Source organism: Pistacia vera, unplaced genomic scaffold (assembly GCF_008641045.1).
Source record: "Pistacia vera cultivar Batoury unplaced genomic scaffold, PisVer_v2 Contig71, whole genome shotgun sequence".
Taxonomy (NCBI): domain Eukaryota; kingdom Viridiplantae; phylum Streptophyta; class Magnoliopsida; order Sapindales; family Anacardiaceae; genus Pistacia; species Pistacia vera.
The window spans coordinates 939,954-961,990 of NW_022196568.1; the positions used below are offsets into that span (position 1 = coordinate 939,954).

General features: G+C 39.6%; 2 protein-coding genes across 5 annotated transcripts; one reads left to right on the forward strand and one right to left on the reverse strand.

Moving 5' to 3' along the window:
• Positions 1-14,939: 14,939 nt before the first annotated feature.
• On the reverse strand, positions 14,940-17,917 carry LOC116114392 (elongation factor 1-alpha). The gene is made up of 3 exons (XM_031400533.1): positions 17,819-17,917; positions 16,512-16,982; positions 14,940-16,162 (listed from the first exon to the last, which is right to left on the reverse strand). Exons 2-3 carry the CDS (start codon positions 16,971-16,973, stop codon positions 15,281-15,283), a joined length of 1,344 nt encoding a protein of 447 aa, XP_031256393.1. The 5' UTR covers positions 16,974-16,982; positions 17,819-17,917; the 3' UTR covers positions 14,940-15,280.
• A 139-nt stretch (positions 17,918-18,056) lies between these two features.
• LOC116114391 (pentatricopeptide repeat-containing protein At2g27800, mitochondrial-like) lies at positions 18,057-22,012 on the forward strand. 4 transcript variants are annotated; one of them, XM_031400531.1, is made up of 3 exons: positions 18,057-19,654; positions 19,845-20,020; positions 21,538-22,012. In XM_031400531.1, the coding sequence occupies exons 1-2, from the start codon at positions 18,303-18,305 to the stop codon at positions 19,846-19,848; spliced, it is 1,356 nt and encodes a 451-aa protein (XP_031256391.1). In that variant the 5' UTR covers positions 18,057-18,302; the 3' UTR covers positions 19,849-20,020; positions 21,538-22,012. The 4 variants fall into 4 exon arrangements, with proteins under 4 accessions (XP_031256391.1, XP_031256389.1, XP_031256392.1 ...); XM_031400529.1 differs by having other exon boundaries at positions 19,845-20,008; XM_031400532.1 differs by lacking the exon at positions 19,845-20,020 and having other exon boundaries at positions 18,057-19,668.
• Positions 22,013-22,037: the final 25 nt, after the last annotated feature.

Genomic DNA, 22,037 nt, shown 5'->3' on the forward strand with positions numbered 1-22,037 from the left:
ACTGTTGAATATGCTATGAACTTTAATTTTAAGTTATGATTTATGGTGCAGGATGGCTGATCATGATCGCAGAAGGGAGGCTATGAAGAAGCAAAGATCACGAGGTAGACACGCAAATCAAGAGATGGGTATGGAGAGAAACCATGCGAGAGAAGTTGTAGAGATCACAGAAGGTGAGGTTGATGAAGATCTAGCTTGTGTTTTGCAGGATCTGTCCAACATTTGTTCGTCTTGTACAGCAAAAGCTGCATAGATTGTTAAAATCATTAGACATGCTAGCTGCCTTTACCCTTCAAATTTCTTTGATTCTCTTTACCTTTCTTTCAAATGTTTTCTTTTTGATCTTTGGCACTTCTCCCTAATATGGTTTATGTGATATATTGGTTTGATCTTTGGCTTGAGTGTTGGTTTTCTTTTGAGCCATGCATTTACTGTAGTAAGAGTGGTCCACAGAAAGCAAGAAACTGTGTAAGTTTTCGCAGTTTTCAAGAAATTATTGTTCTTTTTATAGACAAAACTAAAGTCCATATGAAGTTAGTCCAATTATTCTTTTTTTCACATTAGAAACTAAACTTTACAGAAGTTAAATGAATTTTTGATTCATTATTGTCACTGAAATTGACAATATCATTCGCCACTAATTCATGAAAATAAACACATATCAGAACCTAATGAAAAGTCTCTACCATTCTGCCTGTATTATTTTGAAAAACGTCTTGGATTAGAGTTGGAAAGCTAGTAAGCCACTTGCAAACGCTATTGAAGTTAACGAGCGCAATAATCTATATGTCCTGCTATAAAACTTTCAGTTTATTTCTTTTATGTTCTTCACACCTTGGAAATGCATTATCTGTCAATTGAGGGAGGAAAGTAATCTCATGACTTCCAACTCATTTGGTAGTTTGTTTCCTATAAATTGATAGAAGCCAAATAGTTTTTTTTTCTTTGATAACCAGGGGTGTCTAGTCAGCTTACGCGCACCTCAACTGATCTCTCGAGACCCTGAAACTACCGACCAGGTAAGAACTCCTGTGACTATCCGCCTACCTTTATTAGCAATCGAGGAAGGATTCAAACTCAAGACCTCTTGAGTAATATATCCAAAAGTCCTTATCAAACTATTTGGCCACCTAGAGATAGTTAGGAAGCCAAATAGTTAATTTTAATAAAGCTCTTTATAGTCATAATTATGGTACCAAATTAATTTTACTATTATGAGGATATTATAACTTAATAGAGGTATAGTTACAAAAATTATTATTTTGATTTAGTTATTCTTAATACAAGTGGTATAGAGGTAAAATATGCTATTGGTACAGAATTTTGCACCAACCAGCGAGATTTGATCAACCTTGCCGGGATCAGAACCGATGTGTGCGTGATTATTGATAATCAGCGATGAATATGAATGAAATGAACTAAAAACAAAGAGATTTTTAAAGTGGTTCGGCCAGGTTAACAGCCTACGTCCACTGTGTGTTTGTATTTGCTGTGAGAGCTTACAATGCAATTCTTATCTGAAATTCGTGACCCCCTCTTTATAGTCTTAAGGGGGTTTATATACAAGATTTGTACAAATGAAGCAAGGGAATTCAATGGATTAGAATTGATTTGAATCATAATTCCAATATCCTCACGATTGAACATTGTAATTGCGCAATGATCACCTTTGATCCAGTCATTCTCGCAATATTTGGGATCTGAAGTAATCTGGGATTGATTGAATGATTCCTTGAATTGTTCGCTACTAGTTTATGTTGGGTCAAGCTATAGCTCGACGAGCTTATGCTGGGTCAAGCAATCGTAGTTGTCGAGCTCATTCTGAATCGAGCTATATCCTCGAGTTGGCCCAAGCTTGGTGGAAAAACCACACACAACATTTGCCCCCTAGTGTTCGATGCTCGTTTTGGGCTTCAAAGACTATTACTCAATTTGATGCCAAGCTCGGTTTCAACAGTGAGTCTCTGAGTGCGTGTCCAAGCGGGCCCCCATGATCGACCTTGTGCGTGGTTGACGTACCTCACACTTGGATCTTTATTCCTCATGATACCTGTTAAAACTCAGAATATGAACAGTCAGGGCATAAAGGTAATTTTTGTGTGGTCGTGCCACATCAAATGCAGCAACCTTTGTTAGTTAAGTTTTGTCGTGCATGGGCGACGACGGCTATTCATGCTAGAAGTCAAGGCAACGTGCGACGACGGTTATCATTATAGCAATTTGACAGTTCATCATTCCTTACGAATAGTCAACACATGGCCACGTCTACGAGCTAAGATTGCTCGATGAATGAACGGTCAGGATTGACTGTAAGTCGATGACCATGATTAAACCCCGCCTCTTCGTCTCTCATGCAAACCACCATAAAAGGTGGTGAAAAGCCTCATAATAGTTACTCTGAAAGTCATTCTGACTCTGGTTCTTCTTTGTCGTTGTTCTTACGTCGTCGTAATGGTCTTTCTCACGAGTTCCCAGCACTTTCCTTATTTCGGTAAGGCTCTTTTCCCTATTTTTTTTTTTCGTCAAAGGGTGGCTACTGCAGTGGCCACATTGGATGTTTTAAGGTTTTAGTAGGGTTTTTGGTTGCGTCTTTGACGGTCTCAGGTTTTAGAGAGGTTTAACGCAGTGATTGTCCGTATCGTGGGTAGGTCGCATATCTTCGTTGTATTGTGCGAGCTATCTCGGGTGCTTGAAATAGAAGTGAGTGTGGAATGGTCGTCGATTTGTTCGAGCTCTAACACATGTTCACTTCTTTTTTCAAGTACCCAGAAGCGAGCTACAGCCATGTCTTCCTTCAGTAGTCATACCATAGACCGAATGTTCGATTCGCCTGTAGCTCGGCAACACTTGGGGATGTGTCTCCCGAGGTCTCTGAAGAATTCGTCGCCGACGCTGCGGGTTTGTCCGATCGTGCTTCGATTCAGTTGGCTCACTCTCTGCCGTCTCCAGCCTATAGGCTACGAAAAGAACCACAATCTCGATCACCCTCGAGGATCTTGAACACATAAGAGCGGTCTATGCACTACAACTTAACTTGATGGTTCCGAGGGGATATTCTCAGAAGAACCCCCCACATGGATAGGTAGCAACCTCTGAGACTCTCCCTAGGTGCAGGGCATCCATTCCTCTGCACTACTTCATCGATAACGTGTTGAGAGTCAATTCAACATTGTTCCTCTTCAACTGACGACCAATTCTTACGTGATCATTATTGTGATGTACATCCCGTGCATGATCGCTGACTTGGGCAAGTCGTCCGTTGAATAGCTTGTTCACTTGTACAAGCTCAAAAAGAGGCAAGACCAAACATACTACCTTTCCAAAGCGAGGAAAGTACATTTCAATGGGTTAGTCGACATCCCGAAGAAAGTTCCACACTAGGATTCACAGTTCTTTTTCTACGAAGCCCAAGAGATCGTTGTCTTCGTTGCAGAAGCGAGTAAGACTTGGGCTTCCCGTGTGCGTGCGAGGATTATTCTCAAGCTGCACGTCCTAACTGGTCATCCTGTTTTGTTTTTGCAGTTAACGTCAAGCAGAATTATCTTCCAGCTGCGAGCTTACAAAGGCTACAACGTTTTAGTGATCTTCTGGACAATCAACGCAAAGCTTCTCACGCTTCCTCACCTGAAAGCGTACGGCTTTTGTCAGGACGAGGCTAGTTTTCTAGCACTTTTGGAGAAAGGTTAAGTTGTTACTTGCTCGCATTTGTTTTCCCGCGCAAATAGATTGCTAATTCGTTTGCCTTTTTCCTTACAGAAATGTGGGCCAAAAAACCAAAAAAAAAAGAAAACGATTGCCTCTACGGTCGCGCACGAAGGCTCTGACTACTTCGGGGACAAAGCAGCCCGCGGACATCGCTAGCGACTAGTTTGGGAGAGGTCCAAGTGCGAAGAAGCCCGCGACTGCCACTAAGGCAATTGGCCGGAAAAGCATTACGGAGCCCCAAAAGGGGCCAACGAAGAAGACATCCAAGCCAACTGGAGGCTCAAAAAAAAAATAAAGCACAAGAGGTCGCCAAGCAAGCCGGCGGCCTTAAAAAATAAGCGGCTAAAAGCTTAGCCAAGAAGAAACCCGCTCATACTAGCGAGGCAAGTGCTGCTAAGACGAGTAAACCTAGCTTGTCCTAGTCAAAAAAATAAGAAAACAGACGAAGCGGCCCAAGCTACGGTTGACAGACTGATCAACCAACTCTCCGACTATATCAGTGTTGGGGCCACAGTGGCTAGGGATTGCATCACCTCGCAAACATTCGCAGCCATTTGGGACTCGACTCACTCCCATATGTTGGCTTTAACTTACAACTACGCGGCAAAGGTACTGGTAGTTCACACCCTCTTTTCTTTTGCATGTTATTCTGGCTTCTTGTTGACTCCTCATCTTCACTTTTTTGGTTGCCATAGCAAGCAGGCTTATGTACGAGGAATGCAATGACACTTTAGAGGCAAACTATCAAAAATGGTAGGTTGTGGAGATAGTGAAAGAAGATGCTCTAGCTAGGGTCGAGCTTGCAAAGAAGGAGAAAAAGGCCAAGCGTGCTAAGCTCAGCAGCTTAGGGGGGAAGTCGCAACCCTTCATGTCAAGGAAAGGGAATTCCTTGACAAGCTAAAAGCGAGCGAGGGTGCTCGAGCTAGGGCGGAAGCTAAGGCAATAGAGGTCGCGGAGACTTTGGCACAACAATGGCGTGCCAACAACAAACTGAACTCTGAGCCATCCTTAGCTCAGAAGGCTACCACGAGCTGGGAGGCCAAGTCCAAACAGTCTTCGCTCGACCTTGGCCAAGAGGTGGCGGGTCAGCAAGAGGCCGAAGTTGAGGCTAGACAGCTCAGGCTTCAGATTGACGAGCTAAACGAGGCCATTACTACTGGGGCCTGGGAAACATCTGTCTTCCTCGTCCGAAAATTGTGGGAAACCCATCCTTCAATCGACTTCTCTTTCCTTCCCCAAGCTTATCAGAAAGAAGTTGAAAGGATGAGGGTTGAAGCTCGGGGGCAGACCTATGTTTACTTGGACAAGTTTGAGGAAGAGGGCGAGGACCAAGGAAAGGTCGAAGGAGGCGAGAAGGAGACCGAGCCCCAGCTCCAAGTCGAGGATCCAACTCCCCTAACCATAATTCCATCAACTGAGGTTCCCGACCTTGGAGAGGAAGTCACTGTTCCTCCTATTGATGAGCCATCTCTTCCTCTCGGTGACGACCTTCCTGGATAGGTCGAGTATGAGGTTCCTGCTCCCCCACCCACCTGAAGAGTTTTTTTTTTTTTTAGTTGCCTTTGTAATTAAACTCAATCAATGAAATAAACTTTTATCGTTTCCATGTCAAGCAATATTTATTATACTTCTACGGAGTCGATTTGTCGTCCTAGTAGGACTTGTAACACTAAAATCTGAATTTGCTTAAAGTTACGTGTAGCTCGCTTCTTAATAAGCTTTTTCGGATTTGTATGAGAAAATCTTAATAGCCGTTCAACTTCGATTTCAGACTTTATCGCCCTTTTCAAGTTTTTTGGGCGCCAACTTAAGGTCAATTTCCTTGAAAAATTAATTTCAAGTTTAACTTCGTTGATTTGGAGATGTTTTACCTTCAAAGAGTTGGATTTTGGCGTGGCTTGTTCGGGATAAGCTGCCTTTCCTGGACTCTTGACTTTGAGTTTTTTTTTTTTTTTTTTAAGAATTTCATCGCTTAGGTCGCGATTTAGTAAAATGCTAACAATCTTAAGATGTTAACAATGAATCATAGAAAATAATGAATAATACGTCGTTTATTGATCAAGTATTTTGGCCGTGAATGACCTTAGAACGAACGTGAATGCAGAACATAAGAATAAGTGAAACCCTAGCTGCTTATTAGTAATACCTTCGCAAGTGCTTGGTGTTCCAAGCTCGCATTATCGCTTAGCCATTGAGGCGTTCTAGGTGAAAAGATCCTGGTGCGAGCTTTTCGGATATCCTAAAGGGACCCTCCCATTTAGGCCCAAGTGCCCCCAAATTCGGGTTTTAAGTACCCTGGACGACCTTTTTAAGGACTAGATCGCCCATTTCAAAGTCTTTGTTTTTTACCTTGGTATTGAAGTATCGCTTAGCTCACTATTGATACGAGGCGAGCCTTAGCTGAGATTTGGCCTGATGTTCTTCGATCAGGTCTAGCCTCAGGCGAAGAAGGTCTTAGTTTGCTTCTTTGTGAAAGACTTCTCTTCGGAACAAACTGAATCCTACTTCAACCGGGACCATCACCTCACATTTATAAGATAAAGAAAATGGGTTTCGCCCATCCAGCTCCTGGCAGTCGTTCTGTAGGACCATAAAGCTTCTAACAGCTTCTTTATGGTGTGCTTGATTACTTTGTTCATAGCCTCTATTTGTCCATTGGCATGAGGCTGATATACGACAGTGAAACTCTTCTTGATGTTGAGCCACTCGCAAAAGGTCTTGAAATCTTCGCTGTAGAATTTCTTCCCATTGTCGGTTATTATTGTGTGGGGAATCCCAAACCTACAAATTATGTTTCTATAGACAAAATCCTTCAGCCTGCTTGATGTTATCGTTGTCAATGGTTCGGCTTCCGCCCATTTGGTGAAATAATCCATGGCAACTACTGCAAATTTAATGCCTCCTTTTCCCTGAGGCAAGGGATCGATAAGGTCGATGCCTTAGATCGTGAATGGCCATGGGTTTGTCAGAGTGGTCAATTCTTGCGATGGAGCTTGCGGAATATTTGCAAATCTCTTGCATCTGTCACATCTGCGGACATAGTCTGTTGCATTATCATAAACCATTGGCCAATAATATCCCTGGTGGAGCACCTTGTAAGCTAGAGATCTGCCCCTGTGTGATTTTCGCAAATTCCCTCGTGTATTTCTCTCAGAACATAATTTGCATTCTCGTGGTCAATACATCGTAGTAGCGGTACATTGAACCCACGCTTGTACAGTTTATCATTGATAAGCATGTATCGAGCTGCCTTTGTGCAGAGTGTTCTGGCTTTGGTTCTATCCTCTGGCAATGTGTCATCCTTCAAGTAGGTGGTGATTGCATCTGTCCAGTTGTACCTTTGACTTGTGGTTAACACTGGTTCTCGCAGAGTGGAGATGCTTGGTTTTAGGAGGAATTTAACTGGGATCGAGTCGGCCTTTTCATTGTTCATTGCAGAGGCCAGGCAAGCCAATGCATCTACCTACGAGTTTTTCTCCCTTGGGATCTGGTGAATGGTAAAGGATCTAAACTGTCCGAGCTTGGTCTCTACTTGCTGGAGGTAGGATGTCATCCTATCTTCCTTTGTCTGGTATTCCCTGGTAATTTGATGGACCACGAGCTATGAGTCATTATAGATCTTAATGGACTCTGCCCCCATTTCCTTGGTGAGACGGATACCTGCGAGTAATGTCTCATATTCAGCTTCGTTATTGGAGGCGTTGAACCCGAATCTTACTACGGCTCTGATTAGGTCTCTTTCTGGACTTTCAAGCAAGAGGTCCGCTCCTGCTCCCTTTTCATTCGAAGAGCCATCTACATACAAAGCCCATAGCCATAAGTCGTCACCCTTTGGTTTCTGTTGCTCGATCTCTCCCAAGGTACCTGCCTCTGGCAGGCTTGATTCGGCCTTTGGTTAATAGGAGAACTCAAATATAAAATCCGCTATGGCCTGGCCTTTGATCGATGTCCTCGGGATATACTTAATGTCGTGCTGACTCATCTCTATCGTCTACTGGATCAGTCTACCCGATGCCTCGTGTGTAATAACTTCTTTCTTAACTAGTATACTCGGAAATTATACTATGAAAAACATACGTACATATAATATGAAAGATAATTGGCCCAAAATTTTTCTTCATTTAACATATAATTATTTACTTATAAAATATTATTTTGTACACAGCAAAATAACATATACAAGAACTTTGATAACGATGGATAGTAATGCCTAGGGGTGCAAAAATTCGGTTAACCGGATCGAAATACTGATATTTTGAACCGAACCAATTTTTCGGTTCAGGAGATAATTCAAACCGAAACCGAACTGAATTATCTCTTAAACCGATTATTAACCGAACCAATAATTTGGTTTGGTTACCGGTTAACCGGTTTATAAACTGGTTTTATAAAACAATCCCCATTCTCCCACTATTTTGAGGGTTCACGATGTCGAACTACCGTCACCAACTTTCTCGCAACGTCAAACCATCCACACTCCACCTTCCACCCATCAACTCATATACAATCATGATATTTGAACTTTGTTGGATAGAGTGACCTTTCTAAAGAGAGAAAAATAAGAAGATTGGTGAATGAAAAAGCTTGCAAAACTTAGAAAGTTAAAAGAGATAAATCAAAGAATTTAACCGTATCAAACGAATGCTATTGAGTGTGGAGGTTGTTGTCGATTGAGATAGGAGAGAAGACTTGGAAAAAGAATAAAGTCGATTGTGATTGGGAAAAAAAATTGTTCGAGCAGCTACGACTAGGGTGGAAAGTTAGATTTAGGAAAAAAATGGATGTTTGTAGTTGTAAGAGAAGAAGCAGTAAAGGGAGGAGAGAAAGTGAGAGATGGTGGGGTATTGAAAACGTAAGGAGCAAGGAGTTATTGTATTTGACTTAAAGATGGTGAGAGCTCCAAGGAATTCAATGCACAGCAGGTGGCGTGCAGCTGCTCTTTGTCAGTTTTTTTAATTTCTTATTTTTGAACTCTCTCTCTCTCGGTGGTTTCAAAATTATGGAGAAACCGATTTTCGATTAACCGGTTCAAAATCACAATTGAACCATTAACTGAACCGGTTTTTCGGTTTTCTTTATTTTAAAAACCGAACCGGTTATTTTGAAAAACCGATTTTTTGGACCGGTTTCTCGGTTCGGTTTGGTTTTTGGTTTTTTTTTTTTTTTGCAGCACTAGTAATGCCATATCTCCCCGCTTCTCGACATCCATCCGACCGCTTCTCACCTATTTCCTGCAAAACAAGAAGAAACAACAGGGTGAGCACTAATTGCTCAGTAAGTAAATCCTCTACTCTTACATCCCCACAACTTACTTGTGAGTTCTTTCCTTACTCTATTTTTTTTCTTCTTCATTCTCACTTGTTCTTTCTCTTTTCTTTCATTGTTTCTACTTCTCACAGTTCTTCCATTCTAACTTTCTTTGTTCTTTCTTTCTAATTCTCTCTATTCTTTTTTATTCTCATTATTCTTTCTTTTTTTCTTATTCTCACTAACCAAGATGGAAATCATGGTAACATGCATGGATAAGATTCACATGCAGTAATGCAAAGAAATGCATTTTCTTTTATTCTTTTCTTTTTCTTATTCTGTTTCTTTTCTTTCTCTATGTTTCTTTCTTTCTGTTTCTTTCTTGCTCTCTCTTTTCTTTTCTTTTCTTTCTTTTCTTTTCTTGCTTGCTCATGCTTTCTCATTCTTATTCTTATTCTTATTCTTTCTTATTCTTAGCCGATCGGACTTAGTTGATGCATGGATTCGGAACCCTGGTCGTGTGAGTGAGTACAGTCCTCATCTACATGCACTCTTGCGGACTGTACAAATTCTTTCTTCTTCTTAGGCCACTCAATTAAGGTGGAGTGCATGTATGAACTTCTTCTTGGTACAACCCTCATCCACATACACTCTTATGGGCCATACAAATTCTTCTTCTTCTTCTTAGGCCGCTAACTTTAAGGCGGCATGTATGTGGGAATTTCTTCTTGTTGTCACCCACGGGTTCCCCATCGCAACAACATATTATTTTCTCTTCTTTAGCACTTTTCTTTCTTTTATTTCCTTAGTGCTTTTCTTTCTTTCTCTTTATTCTTAAAATTCTTTATTCTTTCTTTAAGTCTTTAAAGTCTTATACATGTGCAAAATCCTTTAGAAACTTCCCAAGAAATTTGGCCAGCTCTTCGCCCCGGCGAAGATTTTTCTTTGCCTCGGCGAAAAATTACAGAGTGTACGTCACCACGGCGAGGCTTATTCTTCACCCCGGCGAAGTCTGTAATTCTCTAATTTTGCCACTCCTTCACCAAATTCAGGGCAATCAAGCATTATTTACAATATACAAACTTAACCAAGGACAAACGAACAACATTAAGGGTCAATAAGCATATATAAATGACATACCTCAAAGTGGGCGTTACATCGTGCTTTTGCATTATCTTCTTCAAGGAGTAGTTTGTGAGCACATAGATGAAGTGTGCCTGAAAATAGGGTCGCAGCTTCCTAGCGGCGACAACAAGGGCATAGGCGAGCTTTTCCATCTCTGACTAATGTGACTGCGAAGCACCGACATTTCGCTAAGTCATTGACCTGGTGTAGCTCCATCAAGTCATTGAAGTTGTCGAGGTGGTCTCTAGGGTCCCCTTTCCTATCGAACTTGCTTTCCGACACCCTGAACCCTTATGGGAGCGGGGCCTAACAAACTTCCTCCGTAAGGGAGGAACTTATTACTTCCTCCGCCAGGTTGTTCTGGCAAGCTCTTAGATTGTCAAGCATCCTCTACATGCGATCCAAGTCTTCATTTTGGTTGCCTTGGCTGGCTATGTTAAGTCTTACCTCGAGCAAATGAGTCTGCAAGTCTATTGCTTGCGAAGCTCCTCCGGCGTGCGCATTGATGTGCGAGGTCAAGTCATGATGGTTGGGTTGATATGTGCTATCATGCTCGTCAATGTGTTGCTGGCAACGTCGGTCATTGTAGATTGACACACATGACTCGCTTCACGAGCTTGTGAAGATCGATCTTGCCTTGGGCGTGGGTTAAAACTGGCATACTGACGCTGGGGGTACTGCCGAGCTTCTCGGTGGTGCCCGTCGCCTTCGCTTTCCCTCAGCGGATACTTCCCCAACCGCCTCCCGGGGTTTGTTTGCCCGCGAGACTCACGCTCTTGTGTGGAGTGTTGTTGCGAGATTGGAGGTGTTGATCGCCCCTTGGGGGTGACAAAACAGACTGTCCACCAGCAAGAATTCATACCTGTTGGGATTGCATTGGCGAAACGTAACTGGTCATGGTTCTAGGCAATTGGTTGTTTGTTCCTCAGCTCAGCCACGTTATGTTGCACCGCCTGTGCAACCATTGTCCTGATCATCTCCATCAGCTGGCCGTTCTCGGGGGCTGATGTCCATGCCTCTTGGTTGTTCGCGGTATGCTGAGTTGGCGACACAGGTGGTCGGCGTCCAGTGTTCTCCTATTGCACCTCCTCGTGGGTGGTTTCCACATTCTCGTGATTTCTGGAGGGTAGTTTTCGATCTAGTGTACACCATTTTGGCCCTAGAACAGGTGAATTGCAGTGAACATTTACCGGAATCTTTGAAATTTTGGTGGGCGCTCCTTCTATTGCTAAAATGTTGGTACATAATTTTGTACCAACCAACGAGATCTGATCGACCTTGCTGAGATCAGAACCTATGTGTGCGTGATTAGTGATAATTAGCAATGAATATGAATGAAATGAACTAAAAACAAAGAGATTTTTAAAGTGGTTCGGCTAGGTTAACAGCCTACATCCATTGTATTTTTGTATTTGTTGTGAGAGCTTACAATGCAATTCTTATCTGAAATTCATGACCCCCTCCTCAATGTCTAAGGGGGGTTTATATACAAGATTTGTGCAAAGGAAGCAATGAAATTCAAGGGATTAGAACTGATTTGAATCATAATTCCAATATCCTCGCGACTTGGCGCTGTAATTACGCAATGATTACCGTTGATCCAATCATTCTCGCAATATCTGAGATCTGAAGTAATCTGGAGATTGATTGAATGATTCCTTGAATTGTTCGCGACTAACTTATGCTGGGTTGAACTATAGCTCGACGAGCTTATGCTGGATCGATCAATTGTAGTTGTCAAGCTCATTCTAGATCGAGCTATATCCTCGAGTTGGCGCGAGCTTAGAGGAAAAACCACACACAACAAAATTACTATGAATTTTTTATGTTGATTATATATATCTTCAAATACTAACAGTTATATCTTAGTATGATTTTTTTAATAAGTTTTAAATTTTAAATTTTATTGAGTTTTTATTTTTTAGAACCCATAAATTTCAGAAAAGATCATAGTTAAAATTTGTTTTAGTTATATAAAAACATAATCCAATTAAGTTTCCGCACGAAAGTAAATAATCTTTTAATTAAAAAAAAAAATACTCCATTGAGTTGATATGTTTTTGTCGTGAAACAAATATGGATATAGTGAATTCATTTCAAACTGCAGATGTCTTTGGTCTTTTTTTCCTTTGAAATGGATTAACATCACCCTCTTCATTATGCTTGCTGGTACCATCAGTTGCATTTGCAATTGCATCACCAGAAGTTGTGGCCTCAGTGCTTTTTTTAGTTCCATGAGGTGAACTTCTATGATCCAAGTCATCCAACATTGTTCGGCTTGCAACTGAGCCTTCCATACGTTGATTTTGTGAAGACGTAACCTCTGGTGGAGTGGGAGTGGATGACATCTCTATTGGAAAATTAAAAAATTCCTTTGCATGAAAAAGATGAATATTGGTCAGAAGTCAGAACAGTGGAAACAGCATTCAAAATGCAGCTGCACATTGTATCATAATGAGCAGAATACAACATCATTCAAAACAGCATTCAGCACATTCCAACAGCATTCAAAAGAGTGGAAACAAACAGAAACAGTGGAAACAGCATTCAAAATGCAGCTGTACATTGTATCATAATGTGCGGAATACAACATCATTCAGCACATTCAAAAAACATTCAAAACAGTGGAAACAGCATTCAGTATGACTAAATCACTAGTAATTTATGAGTAGTAAATCATTTTCCTTGGTAAGGCAAACACTATAGGTCAATAATGTCTAGTCCTTAGAAACAATGAAGAAGAGACTCATACTTTTTATGGGAGCTAGCCAGCCTACCATACTCAGTTTCTTTACAGTTTACATCATCTTTCTGGATGAGGCAACTGGCAAGAATTTCCTCAGATTCCTATAGTAGAAATTAATAGAAATCACAAAATCTAAGCATCAAACAAGCTTAAAATCTGCTTCCTATCTGAATAAGAATAATAGAGACCAATCAAGCAATAGCATATTACTAACAGGAAGCCTAACATAACAGAGGCAATCCAGAGGAGAGACTTTTTGCATGGCATTCTTTCTTATTTGTAGAAAGGATACATTAAAGTACAGTACAGAAAATCATTAATCAATTTGGGACCAAACAACCAGCAATTTGTACTGACTGGCGCAACCGATAACAAGAGCTCAAGATTTAATCATTTTTAGTACCTTGGTATGTTGCACACAAGTTCTTTAAAATATATTCCTTATTATCTTAAAACTGGAAGAATCATCCTTTAGTTAATCCAGTGACAACAGAATCTTTAGCTTGCAACAAGTTCCTTAATCAGTAAATCATGTGCATTGTCAGCAATTCAGCATATAATCACATTAGATTAATGACCAGTACCGAGACTTTACCAGTAGGTTCTACAACATCTCTAAGATAACAAAAACGATGCATAATGGCAAGCGCAATAATTCACATAATTTTAATCCAGACTAAACAAAAATATAGATGACAAAAAAGAAATTTACCTTCAGGAAAGAGCCAAGTTAGAGGCCAGCGGCGGAGATTGAAGACTGAAGTTGTTTTGAAGCGTCTTGAACAGCCCAGGTATTGAAGACTGAAGGTGGGGGAGGCGGAGGCAGAGGCGGAGCGGCGGAGAATGGAGATTGAAGTTGTCTTGGACTATTGAAGATTGAAGATGGGGTGGCCGGGTGGCGGGAGCTCGCGAGAAAACAGTGTTTTGTGTATGACGTTGAACCACGTCGTCAGGTCCTAGTTTCCAACTTTGACGTCGCTTTGCACAAATGGAGTGTTTGGCTCAGCTTCTTAACTGATTTATGTTAGAATTTAATGAATCTAGTTGGGATGCAAGTGGCAATTAAACAATAAATCAACATGTGGCATAAAATTTTTTTTTTTTTGGTGTTATTTTTAAAAATAAATTTAAATTACTTTCCCTTATTATTGTTCTCTAAGAAAAATATTTGCAATGAAAATGTAGAAAACACATTCACTCATAATAATAATGAATCAATTTTTTGATAAATGATAAATTTTATATTTAACTTATTAAAAAAATAAAATAGTTTAATTTTTTAATTAGTGCCAAAAATATATTAAAAATCAAATAATAGGAATAAAATATTCACTTTTAAGTTTGAGACATTAATTAATAATGATAAAAGAGGATAATTTAGGGGGGGAAAATCAATTAAGTACATTTTAAACTCATGCAATAATATAAAAGTCAAGAATTCTGAAATTTTCAAATTTTGAGTATGGCAGAATATGTGCAGGACTGGAGTGATAAAAAAGATGGCAAAAAGGCTTTCGAATGTATTAGTCAAAAGGTCATGAGTTTAAGTCTTTTTTCGAGTATTAATAAGGATAGTTATTGAAATTCATATCCGACCGATAGTTTTAGAGTTCCAAAGAATGAATTGAGGTATGCTTAAACTGGTTCGGACACCCCTATTATCCCAAAAAAAAAAAAAAAATGACAATATATTTGTACTAAATAGTAAATACTGGAAATTATGACATAAAGCTGATAAATGGTAAAGGCAAAACAAGCATAAAGTGTTCTTATTCCTACTCTCTGAAGTTTGGCTTAGAAATGAATCAGGTGTCACTCAGTTTTAATCTTTCAATAACATCTGTTTGAGACCGAACGAGTTCGTTGAAAAAGATACTCACGAAAGGGTTACATTCTTTGATATGAATAGAACTTGAAAAAAATAAAAAATAAAAAGCCCAGTAACCAGGACATGTTAAAAATTTATTGATGGAGCTCTAGAAAAGATTTAAGATTAACCTGTGTCTGTGTATTGTTCCCCTATGCTTGGCATATAAAAACACATTCCTCCCCATCAATAACAAAACTAGCTTATAGAAGCACCAAACAAAACTAGATTATAAAGAAACACCAAACAAAACCATAAATAGTCGAAGTATTTGAAAATAAGAACAAGATATTAATTCCGCAGAAACACAAAACTTCTGAGCTGATTCAGTGAACCAAACCACCTCAATCCATGACAATACAAGAATAACATACAAAGTATAAAAACGGAGACTCTGTAGTGTAGATGTGCCACCGCCTGTCAAGCACCCAATTCTGGCAGAGGCTACTCAAAATTGAAGGCAACACACTATAAAGTACAAAACCAACCAAACAACGAATTAAGAAAGTACCAAAAAAAACCAAGTTTTTGTAATTTCTATAATTAAAATTGACTCTATCTGCGGAAGGAGTAACATGGGCCAACCCAGTTCACTTCTTCTTGGCTGCAGACTTGGTGACCTTAGCACCTGATGGGTCCTTCTTCTCAACATTCTTGATGACACCAACAGCCACAGTCTGCCTCATGTCCCTAACAGCAAAACGACCAAGTGGTGGATACTCTGAGAAAGTCTCAACAACCATAGGCTTGGTGGGAATCATCTTAATCATACCAGCATCACCATTCTTCAAGAACTTGGGCTCCTTCTCAAGCTCCTTACCAGATCGTCTGTCAATCTTGGTCAAGATCTCAGAGAACTTGACAGCAATGTGGGAGGTGTGGCAGTCGAGCACTGGAGCATATCCGTTACCAATCTGGCCAGGGTGGTTCATGATGATGACCTGAGAGGTGAAGTTAGCAGCCTCCTTGGCAGGATCATCCTTGGAGTTAGATGCAACAAAACCACGCTTCAGATCCTTCACAGCAACGTTCTTAACGTTGAAACCCACATTGTCACCAGGAAGAGCCTCCTGGAGAGCTTCATGGTGCATCTCAACGGACTTAACTTCAGTGGTCAGTCCAGTGGGGCCAAATGTAACAACCATACCAGGCTTGAGGACACCGGTTTCCACACGACCCACTGGGACAGTTCCAATACCACCAATCTTGTACACATCCTGAAGTGGAAGACGCAGGGGCTTGTCTGAGGGCCTCTTGGGCTCGTTGATTTGATCAAGAGCCTCGAGGAGGGTTGGACCCTTGTACCAGTCGAGGTTGGTAGACCTCTCAATCATGTTATCACCCTCAAAACCAGAGATGGGGACAAAGGGGATCTTGTCAGGGTTGTACCCGACCTTCTTCAGGTAGGAAGAGACTTCCTTCACGATTTCATCGTACCTGGCCTTGGAGTACTTGGGGGTAGTGGCATCCATCTAAAATGAATTGCACAAAATCAACATAAGTTCCAATCCCAGACTAAGATTTAAAAAGCAAAATCAATTAAGCACCATACAGCTTACAACCACAGTAATTAAACTTATGTAAAGCTGACNACGAAGGGGATCTTGTCAGGGTTGTACCCGACCTTCTTCAGGTAGGAAGAGACTTCCTTCACGATTTCATCGTACCTGGCCTTGGAGTACTTGGGGGTAGTGGCATCCATCTAAAATGAATTGCACAAAATCCACATAAGTTCCGATCCCAGACTAAGATTTAAAAAGCAAAATCAATTAAGCACCATACAGCTTACAACCACAGTAATTAAACTTATGTAAACCTAACCTTGTTACAACAGCAAATCATCTGCTTGACACCAAGGGTAAAAGCAAGCAAGGCATGCTCACGAGTCTGTCCGTCCTTGGAAATACCAGCTTCGAAACCACCAGTGGTGGAGTCGATGATAAGAACTGCGCAGTCAGCCTGTGAGGTACCAGTGATCATGTTCTTGATAAAGTCACGATGTCCGGGAGCATCAATGACAGTGCAGTAGTACCTGGTCGTCTCAAACTTCCACAAGGCAATATCAATGGTGATACCACGCTCACGCTCGGCCTTGAGTTTGTCAAGCACCCAGGCATACTTGAATGACCTCTTGTTCATTTCAGCAGCCTCCTTCTCGAACCTCTCAATCACACGCTTGTCAATACCTCCAAGCTTGTAGATCAAGTGACCAGTGGTGGTTGACTTTCCGGAGTCAACATGGCCAATGACCACAATGTTGATGTGAACCTTCTCCTTACCCATGGCAGATTACTAAATTGGAACTGCAGAGTTTTAAGACAGGAAAATACTCATGAGAACCTTCACCAAGGGAAAAATAGAAAAGCAAAAGCATATGCAGGAATATGTGCAACAGTATAATATAAAAAATGAAGAATATTTTTTATTTAAAAATGGAGATGACATTAAAACATAAAACAAATATATATTTTCAAAATGATACCAGTCTAGTGTAAGCTTTTGCACTGTCTCAGATTGATTGAGCTTTAAGACAATTTCTTGCTTTCCTTTATTTAGAAGAAACTTTAAACATAATAAAAAGACGAATTACTAGAATACTAGGCACAACCACAAACACAATGCAGCCCACAACAACTGACTCTAGTTGCATGATTGCATCAACTGAGTAGCATAGACCATAACAGGGGAAAAGATTTACTAAACTAAATTATTTTGAATACATATTTTCAGCAAAATAAGATCGAAACGTCTGCTGAAAACTAAAAACGTATGGATCTAGCATCTAAAATAAGAAAGAATAGAAAAATCTATTATCAGGTCATTTTTCTGTTATAACAGAGCCGCTGAGCTGAACACACGAAGAACATCCCCAGTTTTACAATTTTAGATCAATTTATTTCCTATTTATATAAATCTCCAAACTGGATAACCGAATCTGAAACCAAATTTCAATCCAATACAAAGATAAAATTAATCATGTAACTGCCGATTTTCCAGGTAACCAAACAGATACGAAGTTTCAACATACAAACTCAAGAACAGAAATTACTAATCAACTAGATGCAGAAACTAAAACAAACAAACAATCAAACATATAAGGAAAAGAAGCTCAAAAATAGATCGCTTACCTTCTGAAGGCTAGAGATGGAATGGTAGCTTAACCTAGCCGCAGCAAAATGAGCAGAGAGTGAAGAGACAAAGAGGGTTTGCTGGGGTTTTATAGAAGAGTGTCACGTGAGCAAACTAGGGCTACGTTTGATTCTTCGATCTTTACAATGCCTAATTACATTAATGCCCTTGCTCCTCATTTTGACGATTTCTGAAGTTTCACATTTGGTTTAACTTTCACCCTGGCAAATCCACAATGTCCAGGCAGCTGCCTCTTCATTTCGCGCCATTCATCGTGAAACTACACCGATAAAGGTTTGATTTTTAACTTGCGAGTTCATATCAGTTCCTTAACAAACAGTTTCTTATTCCCTTTTTGATATCTTTCGAGCCCTAGGGCACTGTATAATCAGCAATTTAGATGGACAATTGATGCTAAGTTTTCAAATCTGTGAGTGACCAGCTACAGATTGTGTGTTGTATTAATTGGTTGACAATTTGAAGATGATTGTTGTTGGCAGAGATCGGTTGAGACATATTTGCTTTAATAGGAATTTTAACAAACAGTTATGTTCTATCAATCAATGTCATCAACAATATTTTCATTATTCTAAAATTTTGTCCGGTTATAATGCATTTCCAGCTTTTACCTCACGGATACAATATCATGTTATATCTTGTTTTTGGAATCCCGCGAGCGAAACACTGAAGCCTGTACAACGTTTATGCCGAACCCAGTTTAACCCACATTCTAAAATGTCTTCAAATGCTAGTTTATGTTGTTTTTACTCAACTAAAGGGCCGACCAGGTCCTTGAGAAGAAGGATTAGTAAGAGATCAAAAGCTAACAACAAGCGTACCCTTGATGAAGCTCAATTTCAATCGGCAGTCTCTCAACTCCCTCCGAGGTTTAGTAATGAAGATCTGTGCAACGTTATAACTCTTCAAGAGGATCCTTTAGTGTGTTTGGAGCTATTCAATTGGGCATCGCAGCAGCCCAGGTTTAGGCATGATGTGTTCACTTATCACATCACGATAAAGAAGCTTGGTGCAGCAAAAATGTACCAAGAAATGGATGATGTAGTTAATCAGGTGCTTGCGGTTCCTTATGTTGGTTCTGAAGCTCTTTACAATACAATAGTTTATTTTTTCACAGAAGCTAGGAAGTTGACTAGAGCTGTAAATATATTTAAGCATATGAGGAATAGCAGGAACTTGGAATGCAGGCCTTCAATAAGGACCTACAATAGTCTATTCACAGCATTTTTGAGTAGTGGAAAAAATTCCTATATAAATCATATGTATATGGAGACGATTAGGTGTTTGTTCAAGCAAATGGTCAACGATGGGATTGAACCTGATATTTTTTCATTGAATTCTATGATAAAAGGGTATGTGCTTTCAAATCATGTTAATGATGCTCTTAGGATATTTCATCAGATCAATGTGGTTTATAACTGTGAGCCCAACTCATTTTCCTATGATTATTTGATCTATGGGCTATGTGCCCAAAGTCGAACAAAGAATGCTAAGGAGTTGTGTGATGAGATGAAGAAAAAGGGGTTTGTTCCAAGCGGTAGATCATATAACTCACTTGTGAATGCATTGGCTCTTAACGGGGAGGTTGAGGAGGCAGTGAATTATCTGTGGGAGATGATTGAGAAGCAGAGGTCTGTTGATTTCATTACATATAGGACAGTCTTAGATGAGATCTGCAGAAGAGGAAGGGATGGAGAAGCCATAAAACTGCTGAAGGAGTTGCAAGACAAAGACCTTGTGGATGGGCATACTTACACAAAGCTTCAATGTGTGCTTGGAGATGACTTCGCAGATTCAAACAGCAGAAACCACTTCAAGTAATGTGTATACAGTACTTGTATTTCTAAATATTATACGGTTTTATATTACTGAGACTAGAAGTTTCCATCTCTTTGATGGTATTTTGAAAAAGTACAATCATATGCATGCCCAAATTGATAGTATAATTATATTGGAATATCTTATCAAAAAATAAATTATAACATTATACTTTGATTCTTCTTGCAGATAAGCATAGTTCTGAAGTTTTTTATTTTTTGAATGGCTGTGGTTAAGTCAAAGCAATCAGTTTACTTCTTTTGAGTTTTATGATCATGAAATCTGTGGATAGTGAAGGAAATCTTTCAGTAAATGTGAAGAGGACTGAGACTACCCAGTTCTTTATTATAAAGGTACAAGATGTGGTACTTAATATATATGAATCACAATGCTTTATTCGTTCATGATAATATATTTGGATTTTCTTGACTGTATATGCACTTTCAGTATCAGGAGAACTCAAGAATTATTAGGGATTCGTGGAGTTTTTTTACTTTTTATTTTTTTTATTTTTCAGAATTTTTAATGCAATTTATTGTTAGTTAAAAGAAATTGGATGAAATTTATTACCATGTAAATGTCTTTGTTCATCCAAAAGACTCAAAACTCTTTCAAGAACTCTCTCTTGTCTGTTGAAAAACAACATCCAGCAAAGCAGATGACTAGAGTAGAGCAGATACAGTCTAAGATGAACTGAAAGGGAAAATAGTCATTTATAACTCAGAGTGACATTTTCACTGAGGGTGGAAAAGAGCCAATGAAAAAATAGATTGAGAATTATAATCCTTAGATAAATTGCAATATGACCCTTTGATCTTCCATTATGTTTCAGATAATGTGTTGCTCAAATGATAACTGATCTCAAAAAAGTAGCATTAATGTCAATACCCAATCATGTTAGAAGGACTTCAGTGGTGGAAGGCTGTAGGAAGGAATCACTAATGCTTCATAACAATTTTATATTGGCTAGTTGGACATTTTTTTCTATGTAAAGGTGGCGACCATGTTATATACTTTTAATTATTAGCCTTCATCTGACATAATGGCAACTTAAAAGATTCAACTAGTGTTCATACATTATCAACTAAACATATATGCTACTAGATTATCTATTGTGCACACTGGTTTCTCTTTGTTCCGATCAAGTTCTAAGATGGCTTCATAAATGCTTCATCATGTAATAGATTTGTTTGCTTTGTTTGTGATGAAACCCTTAGTGACTGGTCTACAATAAGAAAAGTAGGAAGGGGCAGTAGTGGATTATCTGTGATAAAAAGGCAACTAAAGTGTGAAGAGAAGAAAAAGTGAACTGGACAGGTGGCGAAAGGAGAAGGGTGGATGGTTGAATTCTGTTAGGAGAAGGGAGTGAATAAAAGGAGCAGCAGAAGATTGAGAGAGGGGTATCTGAAAAGTGAATATAGTGAAGGGGAGGTAGCTGGCCCTCGAAGTCCAGCATGGAGGTAGCTGACCCTCGAAGTCCAGCATATTAGTATTCCGTTGCTATTTTGATTAATTTCTTGTTATTCTTGTGTTGTGATATAATTGGCTTGAATGAATGTAATGTTCAACATCTCAATACAGTTATGTAGACTTGTGAACCTTGATGTTTCCTTGAATTGTTTGAATATACTCGTGTTTATCATTTTTGGTGTGGTTGGGTAAAAGAATGTAGGTGGGTTCGCATCAGTTTGAAAGTGAAATTAATGTTTACGGATTTCTTTTGATTGGATGCCACATAAAGAATAGACCTCTTCAATTTCGTTGGGGTTGGTATTGAGCTAATATAATTTGTTCTTTCTATGATGCTGCATTGCAGTTTATTTTACTATCTTGTTTTCTCCTCGAATTGCTGTTACCTAATTGTGAGATTTGCTCCATACAGATGACACAACAGCCAGTTTCAAGGGAGGTTATGTCGCTCCAAGTTAAAATTGTTTATGCTATTAAAATCCCACCAAGTAGCAAGCAGCCAAGCAGAATGCTGATGGATGGCTATATGTTTCACTCTGCACCCATAAATGAAGTGGGAAAGTCGCTCCACCTTAATATAATATGTTTTGCTTTTGAAACTCCACTATGGAAGGGAGCAAGTGCCACCAAGAACAGTATAACATAGCAGTGGATGAGTTGTGGATTTTAAAATTCTTTTCTGGGGGGCCATGAATCCATATTTCTGGCCCAAACAAAACTGTCTCAGTGAGTTTTTGTCTACAGTTGCCTGAAAGTCTGAAGATGCGTTTAGCATATGATCTGAGAATAAACTTGAACAAGACATAGGATGCCCTGTCTCCTTCAGTGACATGATTATTGTAATATATGTATTAATATAATATTAAACAGTAAATCAAAGTAAAAGAACTTGCATTTTATCTTAGAAAAACA

What these genes read in the sequence shown, in the direction of transcription:
- LOC116114391 (XM_031400532.1), top strand. Translation starts at nt 18,303, where the DNA reads ATGATTGTTGTTGGCAGAGATCGGTTGAGACATATTTGCTTTAATAGG.
- LOC116114392 (XM_031400533.1), bottom strand. Translation starts at nt 16,973, where the DNA reads ATGGGTAAGGAGAAGGTTCACATCAACATTGTGGTCATTGGCCATGTT. An exon ending in TGATTTGCTGTTGTAACAAG is followed by an intron (nt 16,163 to 16,511) that starts GTTAGGTTTACA and finishes AATTCATTTTAG; the next exon opens with ATGGATGCCACTACCCCCAA.